This window comes from Glycine max, chromosome 6 (genome assembly GCF_000004515.6).
Source record: "Glycine max cultivar Williams 82 chromosome 6, Glycine_max_v4.0, whole genome shotgun sequence".
Taxonomy (NCBI): Eukaryota; Viridiplantae; Streptophyta; class Magnoliopsida; order Fabales; family Fabaceae; genus Glycine; species Glycine max.
Genome location: NC_038242.2, coordinates 14,220,479 through 14,243,142, shown reverse-complemented (window position 1 = coordinate 14,243,142; position 22,664 = coordinate 14,220,479). Strand labels below are relative to the sequence as shown.

The 22,664-nt window shown below is 33.6% G+C and overlaps 3 protein-coding genes and 1 pseudogene across 5 annotated transcripts; 1 reads left to right on the top strand and 3 right to left on the bottom strand.

Annotated features, from left to right (window-relative positions):
- Positions 1-160: 160 nt before the first annotated feature.
- LOC100776218 (uncharacterized) lies at positions 161-2,990 on the bottom strand. 2 transcript variants are annotated; one of them, XM_003526912.5, is made up of 6 exons: positions 2,691-2,990; positions 2,389-2,559; positions 2,203-2,292; positions 1,936-2,055; positions 1,774-1,839; positions 161-523 (listed from the first exon to the last, which is right to left on the bottom strand). In XM_003526912.5, the coding sequence occupies exons 1-5, from the start codon at positions 2,862-2,864 to the stop codon at positions 1,816-1,818; spliced, it is 579 nt and encodes a 192-aa protein (XP_003526960.1). In that variant the 5' UTR covers positions 2,865-2,990; the 3' UTR covers positions 161-523; positions 1,774-1,815. The 2 variants fall into 2 exon arrangements, with proteins under 2 accessions (XP_003526960.1, XP_006581867.1); XM_006581804.4 differs by having other exon boundaries at positions 1,936-2,076; positions 2,691-2,963.
- Positions 2,991-3,723: 733 nt separating this feature from the next.
- Positions 3,724-11,688, top strand: LOC100801927 (snurportin-1). Of its 2 annotated transcripts, XR_005892019.1 has the most exons (8): positions 3,744-4,179; positions 4,283-4,454; positions 4,711-4,961; positions 5,240-5,354; positions 7,172-7,264; positions 7,576-7,719; positions 9,179-9,529; positions 11,273-11,688. XR_005892019.1 is itself a non-coding variant. In XM_003528063.5 (7 exons), the coding sequence occupies exons 1-7, from the start codon at positions 3,830-3,832 to the stop codon at positions 9,293-9,295; spliced, it is 1,242 nt and encodes a 413-aa protein (XP_003528111.1). In that variant the 5' UTR covers positions 3,724-3,829; the 3' UTR covers positions 9,296-9,688. The 2 variants fall into 2 exon arrangements, 1 of the variants encoding a protein (XP_003528111.1); XM_003528063.5 differs by lacking the exon at positions 11,273-11,688 and having other exon boundaries at positions 3,724-4,179; positions 9,179-9,688.
- Positions 9,837-12,948, bottom strand: LOC100801393 (probable inactive purple acid phosphatase 27; annotated as a pseudogene).
- A 479-nt stretch (positions 12,949-13,427) lies between these two features.
- Positions 13,428-21,958, bottom strand: LOC100775672 (probable inactive purple acid phosphatase 27-like). The gene is given in 12 exon segments (NM_001289384.1): positions 13,428-13,733; positions 13,910-14,219; positions 14,627-14,752; positions 14,846-15,051; positions 15,176-15,308; positions 15,396-15,477; positions 16,147-16,276; positions 18,875-18,967; positions 19,173-19,295; positions 19,518-19,590; positions 19,999-20,090; positions 21,761-21,958. Coding segments are annotated over 12 exon segments (1,872 nt in total).
- Positions 21,959-22,664: the final 706 nt, after the last annotated feature.

Sequence of the window (22,664 nt, the reverse complement as noted above, 5' to 3'; positions counted from 1 at the left end):
TTGGTACCCTATCACAGTTCTTCTTGAGTGTTCGTTTGGAACAACCACAATTAAAGGTAAAAATTATACCACCGTGTTACAAGAGGGAAATTCATACTCTGACATTTTGTTTTGAACATTTGCAACTTATGTTCCAAGTTTTAAAAGCATAACTATTAACTTTAAACCAGTAATCCAATGCACATTATGTTTTACAGCTGCAAAGTAATCCACAATGGATGTGCAAGCATCTTGCTTGTGTTTGCACCAGTTCACTTGAGAAAACAAAAGGAAAATCAAGTGAAAAACTGACTTGCATTAAGTTACATATGAGGTTGTCATATCCATGACCAAAAGAGTTTCTTATTTGCACTGGAATTTTCTGATCCAAAAAGCATAACACTATTAACAGTTTTTCTTTTTTAAATAAAGAATAGTAAATGATCTGGTCAGTTGAGGCTTTAGCCCGAATGATAACACAACTCCCCGCCAAAGATCGATCAAGTTTTGATTCCCCCTGCCTAGGTCTTTCATTTATGTCCTCCTGTTATACCAGAGAAAATCAAATCAAATCAATCTGAAATAACCATCAGCTTTATGTATCAGACATGAAATAAACTTCAACTGCAGTATTTCACTGGTATTACATTGTGCTATGAGCTATAAAACATACAAGAGAGTGAAAAATTAGGGGAATTGTGAACCCAAAATGGAAAAATGGGTGCACAGTAGTTGAGGTTTCCCATATGGTAGAGAGGGTGGTAGCAGTCTTGTCCCCAAAAGTGGAGAGGCTGTTTGTAGGATTTAAACACAATCTCCATTCATAAGACAGCAACCTTACTGTTGCACACCAAAGGCTCATTGCAAGAGCTAGTAAAGTGCAAATTTGTCTCTATTGTAAGCAAAGACCATCAACATAGCAAGCATCCGTTTCATTTCCTCCTCTATTTTCTTAGTTAACATGACACAACATGGTCCCTCCCCCCAAAAATAAAAGCTCACCAGTCTCCCAAGGCCCACCTTCCCATGCTCTATAGAAAGAAAAGTTCAAATATGAAATTGTAACTCCAGATTAATGATAGAAAATCAGAATTTGCTGGCTTAGAGTTTGAGGAGGACCAATTACTGGATCCAAGTCCTAGACTCCTAGTAAACTAGCCATCCTGGAAGGCTTACTCCAGAAAGACCCATAAGGTCTGAGGAACTGCTATGTAGAACGGATTTTGTAGAAAGAAAATGCTACAACAGTAATTGTAGAAAGAAATTTCTTTGCAAAGCAGTTATTGTGAGAGGGGTGAGTTGTGTTCCTATCTAGTTATTTTCTGTAAATAGTCGTAATTTCGTAAGATGCAAGTTAGTTCTTAGAGTAGTGAAGAACTCTCTGTAGGAGCCTTGGCTCCAGATTTGTATCTAAAACAGTGTGCTGTTGGATTCAATAAAATTCCTCTTTTAAATTCAAATTGGTGTTCTATTAATTAATTTCATGCCTTCTCCATCCAGTAAGATAAGGCTTTGTTGAAACTAGAACAATTAATTGAACCATAATGAGCTCAACTGTCCTATTCAAACCAACAAGCAAAATCCATATCCTCTCATTCTCTTATACTTGCAGGAAGACCAATTTATAAGACAGCCCCATCATGTGAAGAAAATGCAATTTGACAAAAGTAAACTTATGTTCAAATTAAAATCTCAAACATAGGTTATTTCTGCCTGTTAAATTTGACCAACAATTCATTAAGAAACATACTTGGTAAATCTAAAAGCAAAAGGCATCAATTTAATCAAGCATACCATTAGTTGTATCTTGTAAGAAACTCCATTGGTTTACTGGTACTAATGCCCATTCAGTGCCTCATCCTGACAACATATAACGGGCTCATTAGAAAACCACACAGCGAATACAAGTATAAAGTTCAATCCGGATAAAAGAACAAACTTCAACATAGTGTTTACCACAGTAGAAAACTGGTCTCTAATACAGTGCATGGCTTTCAGCATCATATCTATAGAATCTGTAGCCAACTTGAACTTCACATCTTGCTCTCCCGAGTGAAATTGACCATCATTTTGAAGCTGAAAAGGATGCAGTGAAAACTATAGAATCACATAAAACCACATTTGATCATTTTACAAGCAACACATGAAAATAAACTCAGAGCACTTAAATATGCACATTGATGGAAAGTCCCAACTCTACTAAAGTTCAAGAGTGGTATTTACCTTCAAATTGATAACAGCTGCAGGGTCTGCTGATTCTTTATCGAGATTTGCCATATTCCATGTCATCGCCTTTAATCGAGGCACAATATTCTGAATATAACAGTTCAAATGTTCAATCTCAGATTAAAGTTGAAGTACCCAATTGAGCTCACATACACAAACAAAATATGCAGTAAAATATCTGACCTGATCTTTCATCACATCTTCCTGCCACTCTCGCTGAAACTTGTGCAACAAAAGTGTCAACAGTTTTTGCAATTCAGGCAGAACCTCACTGGGGAACAGCTTCGGAATATCCTCCTTGCTAGTGTTCTCATAAACACACCTCCTGATTAACATTCGGAGGCAAACCAGAAGCTGCAGATAGTGTTATAAGTTAAAAATTATAATCTTTTCCACAATAAATTATCTAAGGAAAACTCTACTAGTACTACTGGGTTGTGAATAAAGCAAAAACATTTTCCCTATTAAAAAGAGAGAAACATTACTGGGTCGAGATCAGATTCATTTTGGAGCTGGAGCATTTCTTGGATGATGCATCGGTCGGTAGTGCCAAGACCAGTTTTTCGAGTTCTCCAAAGGGCCTGAAGAATGTATTCAATAGATTCTTTTGAATTTGCCCTTACCAGCACCGGCAAATGACCCCATATCGTTTGCTCCATCAAACACCACCACCACCACCGTGTCGGAGTACTCGAAAAATTAGTGAATATTGCGATTTGGTCCCTGGTTAAAACTCAAGGCCCATAAGCAAAAAAGGTAGCCCGGCCCATTATTGAGTGCCTATCTGGATAAATAGCAAAATTCATACTCAAAAGTGTTTAAGAGTTTGATGGTGACAAATTGACGTCTAAATGTGCAAACAATGCAAAAAGTTAAAATTATAAGATCATCAAAAAGTTAAATTATTTAATAAGTTACAAAATTTGATACAAAATTTAAAAACAATTTATCATCAAATTATTCACAAAATTAGTTTATCATATTTTTTTATTAGAAATATTCATAATTTAATTCGGTTTGATTTTTCATAAAAAAAAATAACTTGAATCAAACTTATATGATTCAATTTGAATTGATTTTGATCTAAAATAAAATTTGAATCGACAAAACTAATATTTTATGATTTGGTTTAGTTTTAATTTTTTTTACTAAAATATTATTTTATTAAAATTTATATATCTTATTTTTTTAAAATTAAATTATATTAAAAAATTATTAATAACAATTTATAAAACTTATTAATATATTAAACCTTCTGCAATCATGTCAAATTTTCATCCATTTTAAATTAAAAGATTCCTCCCAATAAAAAATATACATTACAAAAGATTATGAAACTTAATTTATATATACATAAAACATATAAAACATATAACATTATGAGTGTTAATATAAATATAACACTTTGGTTCAATTTATCATCTAAATAAAACAAAAAAAATCAATTTGATTTAATTTTCATTTTTTTTATTTTAGATCCATTTACATTTAAACCCACTCCATTTTACAAACAAAATTTGAATTTTCTAGGAAGAAAATTTTGAGTGTCTCACTTTTAATTTTCTCCTGTTTGTCATTCTCGTCTTCAAAACATTCAAAATCAAACGAGGCGCTGAACTGAGCCATGGCACCGCATGATCTCCGCCGTCCGTTCAAGCGACCAGCGATCTCCGATCAAGAGCGGCGCAGGGAACAGTCTCTGCTCCGCCAGGCACAGAGTCGCCAAGACGCCCAGCGCCACGCGCGCTTCTTGGCCTCCGCCGCACTCTCTCTCCCACCCAAAACCCCCGAACCAGAATCCGAACCCAAACCCGAACTCGCGGAAACCGAAGCCAGTTCGGATTCCGGCTACGAGAGCCTCGACATCGTTGGAGCGTCGACGCTTTCAGCTGCGGAAGCTCGCAAGTGGTTCGCGAAGCAGCTCATGCACCCGGAGTGGATGATCGACATCCCCAACAACCTCGCCCAAGACTGGTCCCTTTTTTTTCTCTCCCTAAACTCAATTTCCTCGAACCTCTCTCTGTGCTTCCCTACAAGTTCGACATTAACCGAATCTCCGTTTTCCATCCTTTTTCAGGTTCGTCTTCGCTCGCCCTTCCGGGAAACGGTGCTTCGTCGTTTCGTGCAACGGAACGACGATAAGTCGTTTGCGGAACGGTGCCATTCTGCATCGGTTTCCCTCCGCCTTGCCTAGCGGGGCAAGGAAGAAGGACCCCTCCTACTCTATACTGGACTGCATCTTTCACGAGGTTGCTACTACTTGCTACTTTCCTAGGTTTTTTTTTATGGGCAAATGTTAGTTGTTAATTGTTAGTTTTTTTTATAGCAGGGATTGAATCCATGACCTTTCCCTCCTTCCCTTCTCCCTTAACCACCCAACTCACCTTATATCTCCGCTTCTTTCCTAGGTTATTCGAATGAAATGTCTTGTTTTTTTTTTTGTTTGTTTTTCTTTTTAATGTTTGTGTGTTTTTGCTTTGTGTCTGATGTTTGGTGGTGGCACAGGTGGATCAGACTTATTACGTTATTGACATGGTTTGTTGGCGGGATTACCCTCTGTCTGATTGCACTGCGGAGTTTAGGTTCTTCTGGTTGACCTCGAAGCTTGCAGAGACTGGTGCCTTTGACCCTCCCTCGTATTATCACAAGTATAGGTTCAGTTTGGTTCCCGTGTATAGTTGTGACTCGAGTGGTCTCTATGCTGCGTATTCAGCACCAGTGCCTTATGTCAAAGACGGTCTTCTTTTTTATAACAAGTAATTCGTTACTCTTTCTTTCATATCAAAGCAAACATTTTGTTAATGCCAAGTGCCAACCTAATAGATTTGTTCACACTGCTTGATTTCATACCTAACTTTTGGGGTCTCTGGCGAGTGCGTTCTCTAGTGCGAAACATGATTGTTTTGCATAATTGTTTAGAAATATAGTGTTTTCAACTCGTGTCATGGTTCTTATGGCCTGTATTACTTTTAGTGAGGTTTCAGTTGATGAATCTGCTTTTGAGTTGATTCTTTTGATTTGACGTCTTCTTTAGGCATTCTCACTACCAAGCAGGAATTACGCCGTTAGCATTAGTTTGGAAGGACGAGAACTGTAGTCAATATGTTTTGGACACAGACAGTAAAGGACAGGTTCCAAACCAACAGCAGGTTTTTTCGCTTGTTGCCTTTACATCTTATCATTCATTGCTTTGCTTTCATGCCTATATTTCCATTGTTTGATTATGTGGATTTCTAGCCCCTGGGATTGAGAAGTGTATGTATGTATCACTGGTTCCCCTTGTTAGGCATTTTATGGATCAATTTTTCTTGCTTCTTGTTCATTGCAACTATCTACTGTCAAAGAAAATTGCCCAATTACGATTTTGAAGCAAAAGTGGGTACCTCCTAATGGTTGCTCTGATACAGTTTTAGGTTTTATATAGAAAATACTGTGTTTGAACATGTGCGCCTGTACACTTTTTTTTCTTCCTTATGGCATCTTGTTTGTTGAGTTAGATCTTGTTATATTATATTATAAAGAAGGCAAATGCTAACCAGTGCCCTAACATTGGTTAAGGAACTAAAAGGAAAAAGGTTTTTATTGGGATGCACAAATAGGAGAAACTCACCAACATGTCATAGCAGCTTCTGGCCATCTTCTAAGTTCAATTTGTTTAAAGCTGGCATCTTTTCCTTCTTTTTAAAACAAAAGTGATGATTATGTTATGAACATATGAATGCTAAACTTTGGTTATTAACTTATTTATGCCTTTTTAACCAAGTTGCATTGGATCTCCATAATAAATTTATAATAGATGTACCAACAGTGGTTGGAGTCTCAAAAAAACTTTTTTTTTTAAATACTTTAAAAATTAAAGCATAATTACATGCAATGTTCTTTTAACTTTGTTTCCAAAGGCATAGTTTACAAAGTGTTTTTGTGGTGCACATTGATGTTACATTTTACACGGTCAAATATGAGATGAAAAACAAGATTATATGATTGCTTGGTTTCACAATATTTGGATTTAATTTGTGTTAGCCTTGAAGTAAATGTCATGGGTTAAAATCCTGGAACCAACCTCTCTATTTGTGGGGGTAAGATTTTGTACATCCTTAGACTTCACTAGGGGGGGAGCAATGCGCAATTGTGCATTAGTTTGCCCTTTTTATTAATGAAATATGCATTTTCTTTATCTGCATCTCTAGAGGTTTTGGCAAGCCATAGTTTTGGACATTATGTAAAAGGTAGGAATAAGAAATACTAGTTAAGTGTTACCCTTTTAATTCAGAACTGATTGTGGAAGGTAATTATTTTGAAACTGACTATGTAAAGCATGGGGCTGAGCAGAGTGTAAGACTGTGCACTTGATCCTCCCCATACTCATCACCCTACAATTGTAGAAAGTCTTTTGAACTGGTGCGTGTGTGTGTAGGGATAAGATCTATCGATACCAGATATCAAACTTTGTAAAATAATACTTTCAATAACTTTATTTTAAAAAGTAAATTACATAAATCCAACTTTAAAAAGCAAATTTATTATAAAAAGATCAATCTTGATGATAGTTTATATTTTGAATAACATTATTTGCTAAACTAAAGTGGTGTGGTGAAATATTTAGTTTTTAAATTGTATGATAGTTTATATTTTATGGACCTGATCTTTTTTATCTTTCTTTTGCTAACCACTGTTATTAAGGCCTTTGACTCCCTGGTGAGACCTTAAAGTATCCTTACACGCTTCGGTTCTTTGGGTTGGCTATGTGACTAATTCTCGGTTTGGGGCTTAGTCACACTTATAGACTTGATCTACTTTATGAAAATTTTAAATCTACCCATTGGATTCATATATATATAATTTATGTTTATATACCCTTTTAGGCCTTTACTTTTTAATTTTTATATTTACTTCAGCATACAAGATACACTTGTATTCTGCATATGTGATATTGCTTAACGAGTTTCCCTGGCTTTCTAAACAGGTGGTTTTGGAGCTTCAAGAAGATGGAAAACTGACTACCTCAGATGATCCTCCTGTGGTGTTTGGCTGTTTAGATGGAAGCTTTATACAACAGGTTTGTTTGAAAGTGGTCTCTATTTTAAATTGGCATCCGATGCCTAATCGTTATGATTTGTGAGGCTCAACCAATTGAAAGTTTCTGCCACTATATAATCTTACATTGTTTCTAGGATATTAATGTTTTTTTACAGCATTGAACTGATAAAAATGGTTGGCTGAGAAATATTAATTCTGGATGGGTTAGTATGATAGAGTTCCCATCATAAATTTTAACAATAAACAAGCTTACATCTTAGGCATCAAACTCACTTTTCTTTGTTTATAGTTTAACAAATAATTTTTATGTAACTTTCTTAAATTTTGCAGTCAGGGCTGCATTCAGGATGTCTTCTACGGTTTTCAATTGGAGAGGGAGGATTTGTTTTGATGGATGGGAAGCTTGAGAAAGCCGATCTACATTATCTTGGCAAGGCCAATCGAGCTCGTGCCTCTGCTGATAGTTTCTCTAAGGTTGTAAGGGAATATTTCAGCAAAGCTCTAAAATTTTTTACTTTTTGCAACTTCTCCTTTCAATTAATGACTAACATTTTACTCTTGATGGATTGTAAGAATGTGGGAAATGCAACAATGTTAATGGAAACAATTTTAAGGGAATATAATTTACTGAACTACCAATTGAGTTGTCCAAAGATTTACTTGACATCAATTGACAGATTTTGACATTGAATATGTCTTCAAAAGATTAAAAAGTGACATCAAATTGATCTTTATTGTGATGTACGGTAGTTTGCTTGACAAAAAAAACTATTCTACTGTCACTTTTAATCTTTGGAAGCCCTATATATGATGTCACAATCTTTGGAGGACCAAATTGGTAGTTTGGTTTGATATAATTGTAGTAGGATTAGATGTACCATTTGATTTTAGGGTAGATTCTACTTATTACCTTAACTCTAATAATTAGTGCTTAATGATGACTATTGATGCAAGGATTTGGGGTTTTGGTAATTTGATGAATTTTTACATTTAAGGCTTCAGTTTAAGTTTCATATCTTTATTCCTTTAGTATTTTTGGGGTTTTCCCTTATAAAAATCAACTAACATGTATCTTAGTTTAGATGCTTTAAGGGTGGTGAATAAGTCAGAGATTTAGTTTATATTTTTATTCTATTTCACATGTGCCTTTTGATATTTCTGTTGTTGCCATGATCTTTCAAAAGGCAATCATTTCTTCAACATTTTGACATGACTTGTGATGATTCCTTTAGTTTTCTTTTTTATACACAAATAATTTATTAAGAAAGAAATGAGATACAAGCCAGAGGATTGGATATCTTCAAAATCTAATCTAAGACAAAAAGGAGAAAAACAAAGAGCATGAAACATGTAAAAGCATCACTTAAACAAAGTTCTAGCATTTCTTTTTATACCAATCTCTCGGCGGATCAACCAAAGACAGCCCTCCTGAAAACACCTTTAGCGGAATACCACAAGAAAGCTAAGTGAACAACTCTATACCAAATAAACTCCAAAAGCATCACTTAAACAAAGTTCTAGCATTTCTTTCCAACCATATTCACTAAACATGATTCCTTTAATTTATGGAAACTGCTTTGTACTACACAATGGTAATTTAGCTAGAACTTTTGGTAGGCTTTCTCAATTCTCTGCAAAAGAAAATGACAGTTTCCTGAGAAGAGTTAATGGAATTGATTTTTGTTGATGCTTCCCTGTTCCTTGTGTTTTTTTCCTAATATTCATGTGGAACTAACCCTGTAAATGCCCAGCTTGAAATCCAGGAGAGAGTAGGAGAACTTTATCAAATCAGTTTGCTTATTTTGCTTAGTCGGATTTACTGTCTGTCTGTATGTCTGTCAGAACACTTTCGTGAACCATCATAGATTCACAATCAATGTGTTCATCATTCATTGTTTTTGTTTACAACAATGCTGTGATTTTACACTTTCAGGTTATGTTCCAACACAGTGTTCGACACTCTCCCCTCAGAATTGAAGGTCTGCTGGAATCTGTCGGTTTACCAGTTGATCAAGAAAGCAAAGCTTGTGATGTTGAGATGGATGGTTGACAGGAATGCATTATGAGTTGCATCTGTTTTTTTATCCTGAGCGCAATGTTAAGATTTTTCACCTTAAATTTTTGGTTCACTAGGATGCTTATTTCTGTGAAGGCTTTCATAATTTATATTGGGGATTCAGAAGATTGATAACTACCACACTTGCTGAGGCAGAGACTTGAAATAGTCATACCTATTGACTATTGTGATTTGTAAACGAAATTTCTTCAACCCAGATGGGAGCAGGTGCACATATGCATGTTATCCTTCTATTGTCTGGTTCATTTGATGCCTGGTAGTCTAATCGTTGTATTTGATTGAGTTTTATTATTTCGAGCCATGTAGTGTGTATGGTGTAGCATATCAATTGTACAGTCTATTAAAATTTTAAAGTTGAAATCACTACATATATGAAGTTATCTGCCAGACTTCCTCTATCTTACCCTTCAAAGCACTGATACTTGAAATGGATTGTCAGATGGTATTCCGTATGTATCTCATTTGATTTGATTGAGACATATCGGATACTTATTAAATTCTATGGAATACTTATAACTCGTATTTTTCAGTTTTTTGATTTTTTTTACTAATATACTACAATGATTAGATAAATAATAACATTTCGTTATTTTTCACTATAATTAAAGTTGAATTATGAAACATTGATGCGTTTATTCTAATTAATGTGATTTCATGTTAATATTATATTTTATAATGCCAGTGTTATCAATGGCGCATAACCAATATTCTGCCATACAAACACTCCATTGTGGCCTATGGCGCTGCCGAAGCGAGCCTTCCTTCATAAATTGCCTATGGCAGTTGGCAAAAGATCCGCCAGACCATTCCCCCATGGCACCGCCAGTTAACAATAATGCTTAGCCATACGGCGTCATAGTTTTTAGAATTCACATTGTTCACACAATCATAATCATGTCATCTTTGATATGATTCTATATACGTGGTTCCTAAATCAGGCCAACACATCTCTGTAGTCTCTTGAAATGGTAAAGGAATCATAGACCCCTCCATCACTACTTCTCTTGTACTCAAACAAGAGATGGATGATTGAATGCAGTCAATTTGCCAAGCCCATAGTCGAGATCCCTGTAAAGACTCCAAATAGGGGGTGTTGTGAAGTCTGACAAGTGACTTCCCCCACCACCAACAACCACATGAATTGTTCCATTCACAGTGCCAGAGTAATGATGGTTTTCTTGATTCACACATTGATTCTGCAACAGGTGCATTTGGATAATTAGAAAAACAATGTTGCTGAATTGAAATGAGAAACAGTATATCTAGCTAGCCATCGTATATGCATACCTGATAAATGGGGCATATTCTTTCATAGTTATGGACATGACAATAAAATGCAATATCTACTTTGTACTTTTGCCAAAGCTTCTGCAAACTTTCCCTTGCCATTGGCTCTTCAAATGAGCCTTCCTTGGCATACCAATCATTAGATGAGTAGCCAAGGGGACGATGAGCTGAAAAGATTAGTCATGGTTGATGCTTTCTATCTACTGTTGCGAGACCATGCTCAATGAATTTGTATTGTTTTGATCCTTTTCTCCAGTCATGCTCACTGTCCGCTATGCAGAAACGAAACAGGCCATAATCTGCTTTATACCTGCATATTTGCAATGTTCATCGTTTATTGTAGTTTACGTACTAATTATTACCATCGAAAAGTAGAAAATAATGTTACTTTTTTTTAGTTGCCAAAGCTAAAAATTGTATTATGAAGTATATGGATGAAGAGGTATCTTTTGTAGATAAGTTGAAGTTATAAAAATACTGAATTGGTAACATTTAGTGAAGGTAAAATCGACAATCTTGGACAAAGTGAAATAACAAGTTTAAATTAGAGAAAAAAAAATTGATTTACTAATGTCAAACGCATCATAGGTTGCATTTAGATTGATGTAACATACCAGAATTTGGCTCTATTCTCAGCAGGAAAATAATACATGGTTTCTGCAGGAACTCCACACTCTGCACCTGAATCTGGAGTATCAAAAAATGATCCTGTGTTTGGCCAGTCACGTTCATGATTTCCACTGCAGTATGAATGGACCGAATATTTTCAGTGTTATACGAAATGGTCATTTTGATTTAGATGTCAATGATATAAAATGATTGCAATCAAAAGAACCTTGCAATCATGTATGGTACTGTTGACGAAATTTCTTGCACTTGAGCCGTGAAGTGGTCCCACTGTGAGATATCCATTTGCGTAAGGCATGTCTCCTATATGGAAAACAATGTCATAATTGTCCAGATCCTTGATGAGTTGGTCTGTGGTGTTGAGAGAACCATGTTGATAACAGCATATCCATTTGAACCATCACGCTCAACCTCAAGGACAAGCAAACAAAATAAAATTTTTTCCCCCATTTTGTTAATCATACTTAAAATTAGAGTTTTCATTCAATATTTTCTTTGTGAATACTACCTTTCCCGTGTCACCAAATATGATAACACGTTGCAAAGAGTTTTGGCCAGGATATGGGGATGCCTTAAACGAATACTTCTTGCTCCATATGTAAGAATCGTTAGACCGCACATGCTCCAACCTGTAAGTGTACCTGAGAAGAGGAGCAATACAAAACCCTTCAGAAACAAATCATAGTGCCATAAACATAAAGGGTTAGTTATATGAATGTTAGAAAATAAAATAAAAATGAAGGAAAATAATATACGAAGAAGATGCACAGTCTTGAATTAAATAACAAAATAACAGTAGCAAAATAAATTTAATTGACAACACATGAATAATGCATTATAACATACAATAGGCACAAGAAAAAAAAATTAGGGGAAGAAAGATATAGCCTGGGTTGAAGCGCATAAACGCTATCCTTAGAGAGAAAACGTTCCCATTGCACGGGTAAGAAATTCTGATTGCGCTCCTCTCCCAAGACACGACAACCTGTTGGTTTCGATCGTGTGCAGCGAAAAGATCCTCAAACCTTATGAACATTAATGCTCTTACTCTCAAGAAATAAATTATTTTATAAGAGAAGATATAGAAAATTTTGGGAGAAAAAGATGAGGCTGTAGTTCTGTCATCTTTTTAAAAATGAGGAAAAAGAATATATAGGCACAGGTCACCTTAAGCAACAAACAAAATATGACCGTTGGAAATATGACCGTTGGAAACTAACCTATAGTTGTCAAAACAAATCTAATAAACTAGTTGACTCATTAAAACAAAATCTTAAGAAGATCTAAAATAAATATTTTATTTTGTAAAATGAAATTAATATATATTTATAAATTTTAAATTAAAACACAAAGATTTACCAACAATGAATACCTCAAATTTTGCCAAAGTTCTTTGAGGAAACTTGTGTGTATAAAACTAGGGTCACGCCTGCCAACAGTTCTTGCAGGTTCACCTTCGGAATATATAACAAAATTTCTTTATTATGCTACACATCTAAATTAATAGCCTACTATCAATGTCTCGTGCATTGATTTGAGCAGTTCTATTAAAGTGAGTGGTGTGTGTTTGATTTCTATTTTCTAAAACTGTTTTTAGTTTTTGAAATTATGAACAAAGTTGTGCTTTCAAATCAAACATTTTTCCATGACAATAAAAACTTCGTAATAAAAAAGCCAATATGCTTCAATCCTAACTTATGTTTTTTACTCATCCCAGCGTAATAGTCTCTGCAGTTCTCGCTGTCAATGAGTGCTTCATATGTTTTCAGGTTTAAAAAAATAACAGTGATGGATCTGAGAGTGGTTCCTTGCTGCAAATTATTAATATGAAAATATTTAGAATTCTTGTCTGTAAAATTCAGTACTTGTTCTTATAAAATTAAAATGTCATTTTTTGGTTAGACATAAGTTGTGAATCTATAATAATGACTTTTTAAATTAGTTATTCATATAAATTTATGCAAAATATAACATTTATTTTTTACATCAATTATATATATAATCAATGTTAAAAAAATAATGCAGGTAGGTTATGATCATCACACTATGGCAATGTGACGGTTTAATTTGAAGTTTTTACAGTATTATTCATATGGAGTAGCGGATGTAAGTAAATTAACCATTATTTATTTGGACAATAATTTATTTTATTTCAAGTCCATATCGGGTCTACACATAGACACAACATAACTCATGTTGCTAGAGTAGTTTTCTCACAACCATCGTGCACACAGGCCAAAACATCTCTGTAGTCTCTTGAAATGGTAAAGGAGTCGTAGACCTCTCCATCACTACTTTTCTTGTACTCAAACAAGAGATATGAATGATTGAAAGCAGTCAATTTGCCAAACCCATAGTCAACGTCCCTATAAAGACTCCAAATAGGGGGTGATGGTGTGAAGTCTGACAGGTGACTTCCCCCTCCACCAACAACCACATGAATTGTTCCATTCACAGTGCCAGAGTAGTGATGCTTTTCTTCATTCACACATTGATTCTGTACCACATGCATTAGGATGATTAAAAAAACAATGTTGAATTGAAATGAGAAGCAGTATATATAGCTAGACATTGTATTTTTTTATTCGTAAGAATCGAAGATAGATAACAAAGAATTTACAATAACTCACAGAGCTAGATCCCCCTTGGTATCTAGCTATCATATATGCATACCTGATAAATGGGGCATACTCTTTCATAGTTATGGACATGACCATAAAATCCAATGTCTACTTTGTACTTTTGCCAAAGCTTCTGCAAACTTTCCCTTCCCATGGGCTCTTCAAATGAACCCTCCATGCCATACCAAAGATTAGAGGAGTAGCCAAGGGGACGATGAGCTGAAAAGATTAGCCATGGTTGATGCTTTCTATCTACTGTTGCAAGACAATGCTCAATGAATTTGTATTGTTCTGATCCTTCTCTCCAGTCATGTTCACTATCTGCTATGCAGAAACGAAACAGGCCATAATCTGCTTTATACCTGCATATTTGCAATGTTGATCGTTTATTGTAGTTTACGCACTAATTATTACCATCGAAAAGTAGAAAAGTTTTTTTTTTTTAGTTGCCAAAGCTAAAAATTGCGTTACTGTTAGATTTCAATTTAAAACCAATTGACTATAAGTGAAATTATCCAATAAATATGTAAGTTGCATTCCAAGAATTGAGACAGACAATATGGGATTTCCTAATAATTATGAACTATATGGATGAAGCAGTGCCTTTTCTAGATAAGATGAAGTTATAAAAGACTGAATTGGTAACAATTAGTGAAGGTAAAATTCACAATCTTGGACAAAGTGGGATGACAAGTTTAAATTATAGAAGAAAATCTGATTTACTAATGTCAAACATATCATAGTTTGCATTTAGATTGATGTAACATACCAGAATTTGGCTCTATTCTCAGCAGGAAAATAATACATGGTTTCTGCAGGGACTCCACATTCTCCACCTGAATCTGGAGTATCATAGAATGATCCTGTGTTTGGCCAGTCACGTTCATGATTTCCACTGCAGTATGAATGAACCGGATATTTTCAGTCTAATAAGATGTAAAACTCGAATTAAATGTCAATGACATAAAATGATTGCAACAAAAAGAACCTTGCAATCATGTATGGTACTGTTGACGAAATTTCTTGCACTTGAGCTGTGAATTGGTCCCATTGTGAGATGTATCCATTTGCATAAGGCATGTCTCCTATGTGGAAAACAATGTCATAATTTTCTAAATCCTTGACGAGTTGGTCTGTGGTGTTTAGAGAACCCGGTTGATAATCAGCATATTCATTTGAACCATCACGCTCAGCCTAAAGGACATGCAAACAAAAAATAAATTAAATATTCCCCATTTTATTAGCCATGCTTAAAATTTGTGCTTTCATTCGATATTTTCTTTGGGAATACTATATACATTTTCTTTTTGAATACTACCTTTCCCATGTCACCAAATATGATAACACGTTGCAAAGAGTTCTGTCCAGGATATGGGGATGCCTTGAATGAATACTTCTTACTCCATACATAAGAACCGTTAGACAGCATATGCCCCAACTTGTAAGTGTACCTAAGAAGAGCAAAACAAAATCATTCAGAAAAAAATACAGCAAATCATCACGGTTTCATAAACATAAAAGTATAGTTTCTTGCATACCTAAAATTTGGCCACAGTTCTTTTAAGAAACTTGTGTGTATAAAACCAGGGTCACGCCAACCAACAGTTCGTGCAGGTTCACCTGTACAATAACAAAATATCCTCATTACGCTGCACATCTAAATCAATTGCTCATTATCAATCTCTGATGCATTGATATTCATTTTCAATAAAGCAAATAAATAGCAAATATGTTGAAGTGAGTTACTGTGCTTCCTAACTATACTGTATAGTTGGGCTTTAAAGGGACAATAGGAAAAAAATAGGTGTAGCATTAATGAGAATCTTAAGATAAATGTGTGGTTACACAAGATATGATACAAAATGATTGTATTTGAGAACAGATTGTTGTGACACCAATTTAGATTTTTTTTTAACAGAAAATCGATTAAGGTAATTTGTATATGTGCGAAGAAGGTTATAGGAAACTAAATTACATAGTTTTCAGCCCTTTGAAAATAGGGACAAGAGGTCAAGAAAGACATTGGAGGAAATTATTTAGAGGAATCTCATGGTGAATAATATTCTTGAAAATTTGGTTTTTGACTGAGTCTAATTGTATTGTTTAATTCATGCAATTGATCTCACTTAGTGGAATAGGACTTTTGTTATCATTATCCTTCTGGTAGTGGTAGTGTGCCTTTGAATCAAACATTTTTCCATGACATAGTTGAGTTTACTATAAGAATTTAGACTTTGTAATAAACAAGCAAATCTAGTTCAATTATAAGGACACGAAAATATTTCATACCACACATGCTGTTTCGGTTAAATGTCAATGTTCCAGCATGAGATCGTGTTTTCTTTCCTCCCTTTGGTCCCCACTCAACAAAAGGCACAGCTTCATTTATGTCATATCCACTTGTCCATGTAACTGTCATCTGCATTAGATAAAAATGTAAGAATCCATTAATTGTAAGGATTAACTATGATTTGAATTGTAATTGATTCAAATATCTGTATATTTTCTCCTTTTTTATTTGTAATTTTGTTTTGATATTTTGTCTTCAATAATCATGGAGAGATGGTAGAGAAGATCATGTATTTATTCACTGTCTCATATTAATCAAAATCACCAAATACCATTTTCTTAACATGGTATCAGAGCCAACTCCAATTACCTCTCTTCTTTAGGAATTGGAGACTAGCTTTTGAATACGAAAATGGAGAATAGGTCAAATAGATCAAATTCTACTCCACATATGTAGGATCTGTCTTCAATCCTTACATCTGAGCGTCTTGATGATACAAATTATCCTGAATGACACCCAAAAGGAAAAAAGGTGGAGTCTCCCAAGGAAAACTCCACCGCTGCTACTGGATTTGTTGCTAAGTCAGGTATATTTCAACAATTTGTGGTTTTTCTGTTGTTACTAAGGGTAGTGATTGGATAATTGATACAGGTGCAACAAACCATATGACTTGTGATAGAAATATGTTTACACAGTTTTTCTCTAATAGTTCTATTTCAGTCATCATAAATGCTAATGGTGTTTCTTCCCCAGTTATGGGTAGTGATACAATATTCATTTCCCCATTGTTATTTATTTCTAATGTGCTTTTTGTTCCTTCTCTCAATTGCAATCTTCTCTCTGTTAGTCAATTAACAAAGTCCCATAACTGTGCTTTCTTGTTCTTTCCCACATATTGTACTCTATAAAATATACAAAGGAAAAGATTAGTCGTGATAAAAGAAATGAAGGATTCTACTATATGGAAGGTAATTCTCAATATACCAAAGGAAAAACAATGGCTCACTCTATAAGTGATGAAACACAAGCTAAGAATAAAAGAGATATTTTCTTCATTGTTTAACCATTGTCATATCTTTGATTTTAAATGTGAAACTTGTGTAATGACAAAAAATCATCTCGCTACTTTTCCTATAAATAACAATAGAGCTAATGCTCCTTTTTCTATTATTCACTCTGATGTTTAGGGATTTGCCCCTCTTCCTACACATAATGGAATGCGATGGTTTGTGACATTTGTGGATGGCCGTACAAGAATGACTTAGTTATACCTTCTTAAATGCGAAAGTGATATGTGTAATGTTTTTCAAGTTTTTCACAAAATGATAAGCACACAATTTAATATTCCAATAAAGATAGTCAGGTCTGATAATGGAGGCGAACACTACAAAAATGAGTTGACAAATTTTATGAAATTTATTGGTATTCTTCATTAAACATCATGTCCTAATTCCCCTCATCAAAATGGAGTAGCCGAGAGAAAAAATAGACATCTTTTGGAGGTTACTAGATCATTATTAATTGGTAGTAATATTTCTTCTTACTTATGGGGTGAAGCTTTAAACTTTGCAGTTTATCTTATTAATAGAGTTCCCTTAAGTGTGTTAAACTTTAAGAGACCTATTGATGTCATTTCTCATCATTTCATCCTTAATTTTGTCAATCATTTACCACCCCATATTTTTGGTTGTGTTATATATGTGCATTTGCATCCTCACTAGCGAACAAAGTTAAAATCTAGAGCAATGAAATGTGTTTTTTGGGATACAACACCACTCAAAAGGGATATAAGGCCTATCATCCATCTACAAAAAGATTTTTTGTATCAATGGATGTTACATTTCATGAGCATGAAATGTTTTTTCCCTTGAAAACACTTCATTCTTCACCTCAAAGAGGGTGTGATTTGGAGGTGCAGAATTATGATAGACTTGACCAAAATATCAGGTTATTTGATGTTATGCCAACAACAAAAGAGGATGGAATTCAAGATAATGGGGATGAGAACATGGAGAATCAAATTTAGAATAATGTAAATGAGAATATGGTTGAAGGTGATAGTATAATCTCTCCTTCAACCTCAAATTCACTGTTGATCCAATTCAAAAATAATTTTGTAGAGGTATCACTTGAAACTCTTACTCTTTTTCAGAATAATATCTCTTCTACCCCAAATTTTGATCCTATAGCAAGCCCTTACACTCTTCCACCTCATACTAATAGAGGACAACCCCCAATTAAGTATGAATCCATTCTTAATTGTAAGGTCAAATATCCCATAAACAACTACGCGTCATCTAAAAAGTAGTCCAAGTCATATGTCAATTTTGTATCTTAATTATCTACTGCCTTTACTCTTAGTAATTAGTAGGAAGATCTAACATATTCTAGGTGGAGGCGAACTACAATAATAGTCAATTCCCATAACAACAATTTTGTATCTTAATTATCTACTGCCTTTACGTAAAATAATAGTCAATTCCCATAACAACAATTTCAGAAAGGTTAGCAAAAGTTAAAACCTTAGCATCAATTACAATTATTTAATTTCAGCAAATCAAAAAGTAGTCTTTCCCATATTTGTTTGTGCCTTGTATTATGAGTTGCTTGTTAATTTAAATTACTTTCTAAGTGGTCTGAAAATTACGATAATATAGACTTGTGGTGAATACAACTAATTGGAGAAACATAAAACCAAGGTTCTCTAGCAAATATTGATAAACTTACTTCATCCCAAGATTTTCCTAGAGCAAGGCGCGGATACACAGGTGCTTTAGGATTTGCAAATGATATGGAATTCGAAATTGCCACAAGTCTAGGCTGCAATGTTCAACCAGATGAATACTAGTAAGCATAGATTGAATTATTGTTCTGAATGAGAACAACCCCTTTTCATGTATTATACTATTTTTCATGAAATTATAAAGCAAAAGAACGTAACATTGGCATGCTTTAGTAGTTTAGATAAAATAAAAATAAAAAGAAGTTGGAGATATCAAACATAGGATTAGAAAATACAACTTACATCGGATAATCCACCTGAAAATAGTGCAAATGAGAAATCTGCACGTTGATTGATCAACTGGAACTTCAAAATAGCTTTCCCGGTCTTTGCATAGTTTCGGTTAGAGTAGTTGGCATACTTGTACTGATACAAAGATTCAAATAAGTTTTTTTGCTAAGCAAAAGAAGTTTTATTAAGAAACAAACAAAGCATAAGTTTTGCCTCATTTGCTAAAAAGAATACACATAACAGGAGTACAGTACAAAGATTCAAATAAAATTAACGTGAGAAATTCCCTGTTGCAAAATTGTTGATTAATATGATCATATCTACAAGTTAACCCCGTAGGGTTGCATTGCATTTTACCTTTATTGGGGCTGTGCATATGTATGGTTCCTCTACCCAGCCAATGCCGTCAGTGTCAGGACATGTTGCTGAACTGTGATGTAAGAAAAAGACTTCCTTTAGTTTGTTTCAACAATAATAGCGATATGTTCCTAGCTTATTCCCATGACAAAAGTTTTACTCAACACCATGAACATTTTTATTGTTGGGATGAATGTCCACTTTTTACAATGTATTTTAGTTAACTTTATATAACTATAAATGCTAGCAAATGTACTTTTCGTTTATAGACTCTCTTTTATTGTACAATTATTTTGAATAATCATTATAATTAGGATTTTTAGATTTTTAGTGGGACTCTAAATATTTCTACAAACTTCGATATTTTAGATCAGATATGAGATTAATCTTTAGTTGTAAATCACATATGAATTAAATTCAAGTCATCCACTACAAACTCAATATGTTGCTAACATTTTTCACATATAAGATGGTACATTACTTGAAGTTTGCTGGAGAAAAAACTCCGACCCAGTCATCAACAGATGGTATTGGGGACTCTAGCTCTACAGTCACCCATTGGGTATCCTCACCCTGCAACATACATACATAACCAACCATGTCCACAAATGTAAATTCCATAAATCAATTACTGAGGCTAAAGCCTATACGTAATATTAATTTTAATAATTAAACTAAACTAAAATAGAATGAACTCAAATTCATACACATAAAAAAGAAAATGATATTTTCCAAATCAGGTCAATTTTATTTTTCTGAAATTTGAAACAAAAAGTGCTACGTATTAATTTTGCACAATAATACTCGTGCTTGTTTTTGAATATATAAGTTATGAACATATATTATTAATATATAAATAATATTATAAGTAAAATTCATAATAAATTAATATTTTTAAGCACATATTTTTTTTTATAAAAAATCTACAATACATAATTTATACTGTGATACAATATTAATTTTACTTGTTGACAAATTCCTTAAACATATTATTGACATTCAAGTAGTAATAAAGATGAATATCATACATAAAGAAAGATACAAATAATGATAAAAGGAGAATAATTTGAGATTTTCTTTTGTCCGAGTTAGTTAGTAAATCAAATTAAATTTGAATTTTTTTATAAACCACATGTATCCCTTAATGAATATAATTATGTTTAAGTAGGATAAAATTATTATGAGTGATAAAACCTTTACTTCGAGTATTTAAGGTAATTGTATAATCAAAATTTGAACTTAAGACATGATTAAGTTTAAATAATTTCATATTAGTTTATTCAAGCAGTAGGAAATAGGAGTGAAAACCGTTCAAACCTAAGTTTGACCTATTTCCTTGTAGCATGTTACTTTTTAGGCCTTAACTTGGTCTATTTAAAAGTCCAATCTAACATGAAAGCCTAGGTATTTACATGACCGAATTCATAGAAGATTCATAGACAAGCTAATAAATCTATATATGCGTTAGGCCAACGAGTCAAAATAGACAAAGAGATCTCTCAAACTTATTATTAATGTTAATATTAATAATTATATATAATATCAATAGGTCAATCTATCAAGTTTAGCCGACTTTTTTAAAGCCTAAAATCTTGATTTTATCTTTTTTAATTAAATTTTTTTTTTAAAAAGTCTAAATCTAGTCTTTTTAATAAACAAGTCAGGTTGTAACTCCTAACAAGTCATCTGACCTATTTTCATCCTTAGTAGTAAATTAAATTTAAAGTTAAAATTAAAATTATATTTAAAAGAAATAAAAAAAAGTTAAATTAAATATTCAATATATAAATTTAGGATAAGACATAAGATTAAATGATAAAAAATTATTTTATCAAAATATTTTCCTTTCAATAACTTTTGAAAATAATATCATTTAATAATAAATGTTAAAAGCCTTCTCATTGAAGTAGGAAAGTTCAAACACGAAAAAACAAATCTACTATAAAGTTTATGATATGATAGGAAAAAAGAGACATGAATAAATGAAGTGTTAATAACATATTTAAAATAAATGAATGTTGAAGTATCATTACTCATTTCGAATAGATTTGAGATCCGTGTAAAGTGTGCAAAATTTTCAACTTCCATTAGATATACTTGAGTCCAAACATAATTTTTTTTTTGAGAAACGAAAACAACATCCAATAAAATTTCCATTCACTTCCAGCCTACATACACTCAATTGTTTATTGAACAATTGAGATGAAAGGACTTAGCTAATGCAACACGTTGAGAAGACGTACCTTAGTTCCTAGCACAAAAGGGACTGCTATAATGGAAGCAGAACTGTGTAGCGCCAAAACGGTCTTGTGAATGGCAATCTTGGCCAGTGGCTGCTCTCCAAATCCATTCATATGACTTTGAGCAAAAGCTATGCTCAAGTTGGTGAAGCACAACATCAGCAAAATCATATTGAAGCAATTTCCAAAAAACCCTTCCATTTTAATCTTTGTATATGCAAAATGATGAGGAAGAAATCAAAAACAAGTTATATATCTCACTCAGTTTGCAGATTGGATTGTAAGAAATTAAGAATCATTGGAATTCCAGTTTTTCCCCCCTCTTAAGACTAAGACATTTAGTATACTTGGCATTATTTCAAGTGTCTACTTCACTCGCCGAGTGAGAGAAGGAGTCATGATACTATTTATAGGAATAAAGCAGATGGAAATACCCACATGGGTGATTCGAGTAATTTAATCAAATGTGCAAGTTGGACCAATTAAATTGAACGCCTGTCACACTCTTGGGACTTGGGAGGAAGATGCTGGAAGCGCACGTTGTCTGCACGCTGCACGTGTCTTAATATTTTATTATTTTAGAAAAATTTGTTACTTATGAATCTGGTTCATTTTCCATTCATATTTAACTCATATTTTTGCAAATATATTTGCAATCACCCAAATATATTGGGTCGTTCCTATTATACCGAGTTTATTTTTTGAATATATAGGTGTTATGTTTTAAGCCTCCTTAATTCAAAATAACATTAAAATTAGGAATGATATAAATTTTCTAATTTTTCTATGATTTAAAATGTATTTTTGGGTGTCTAAAATGCATATAATGATGTGGATTTTTCGAAATCAAGGTAATAATAACTTCTTTTTTTACCCCCGCTAGAGGTTGAAGATGAAGTCTTGCGAG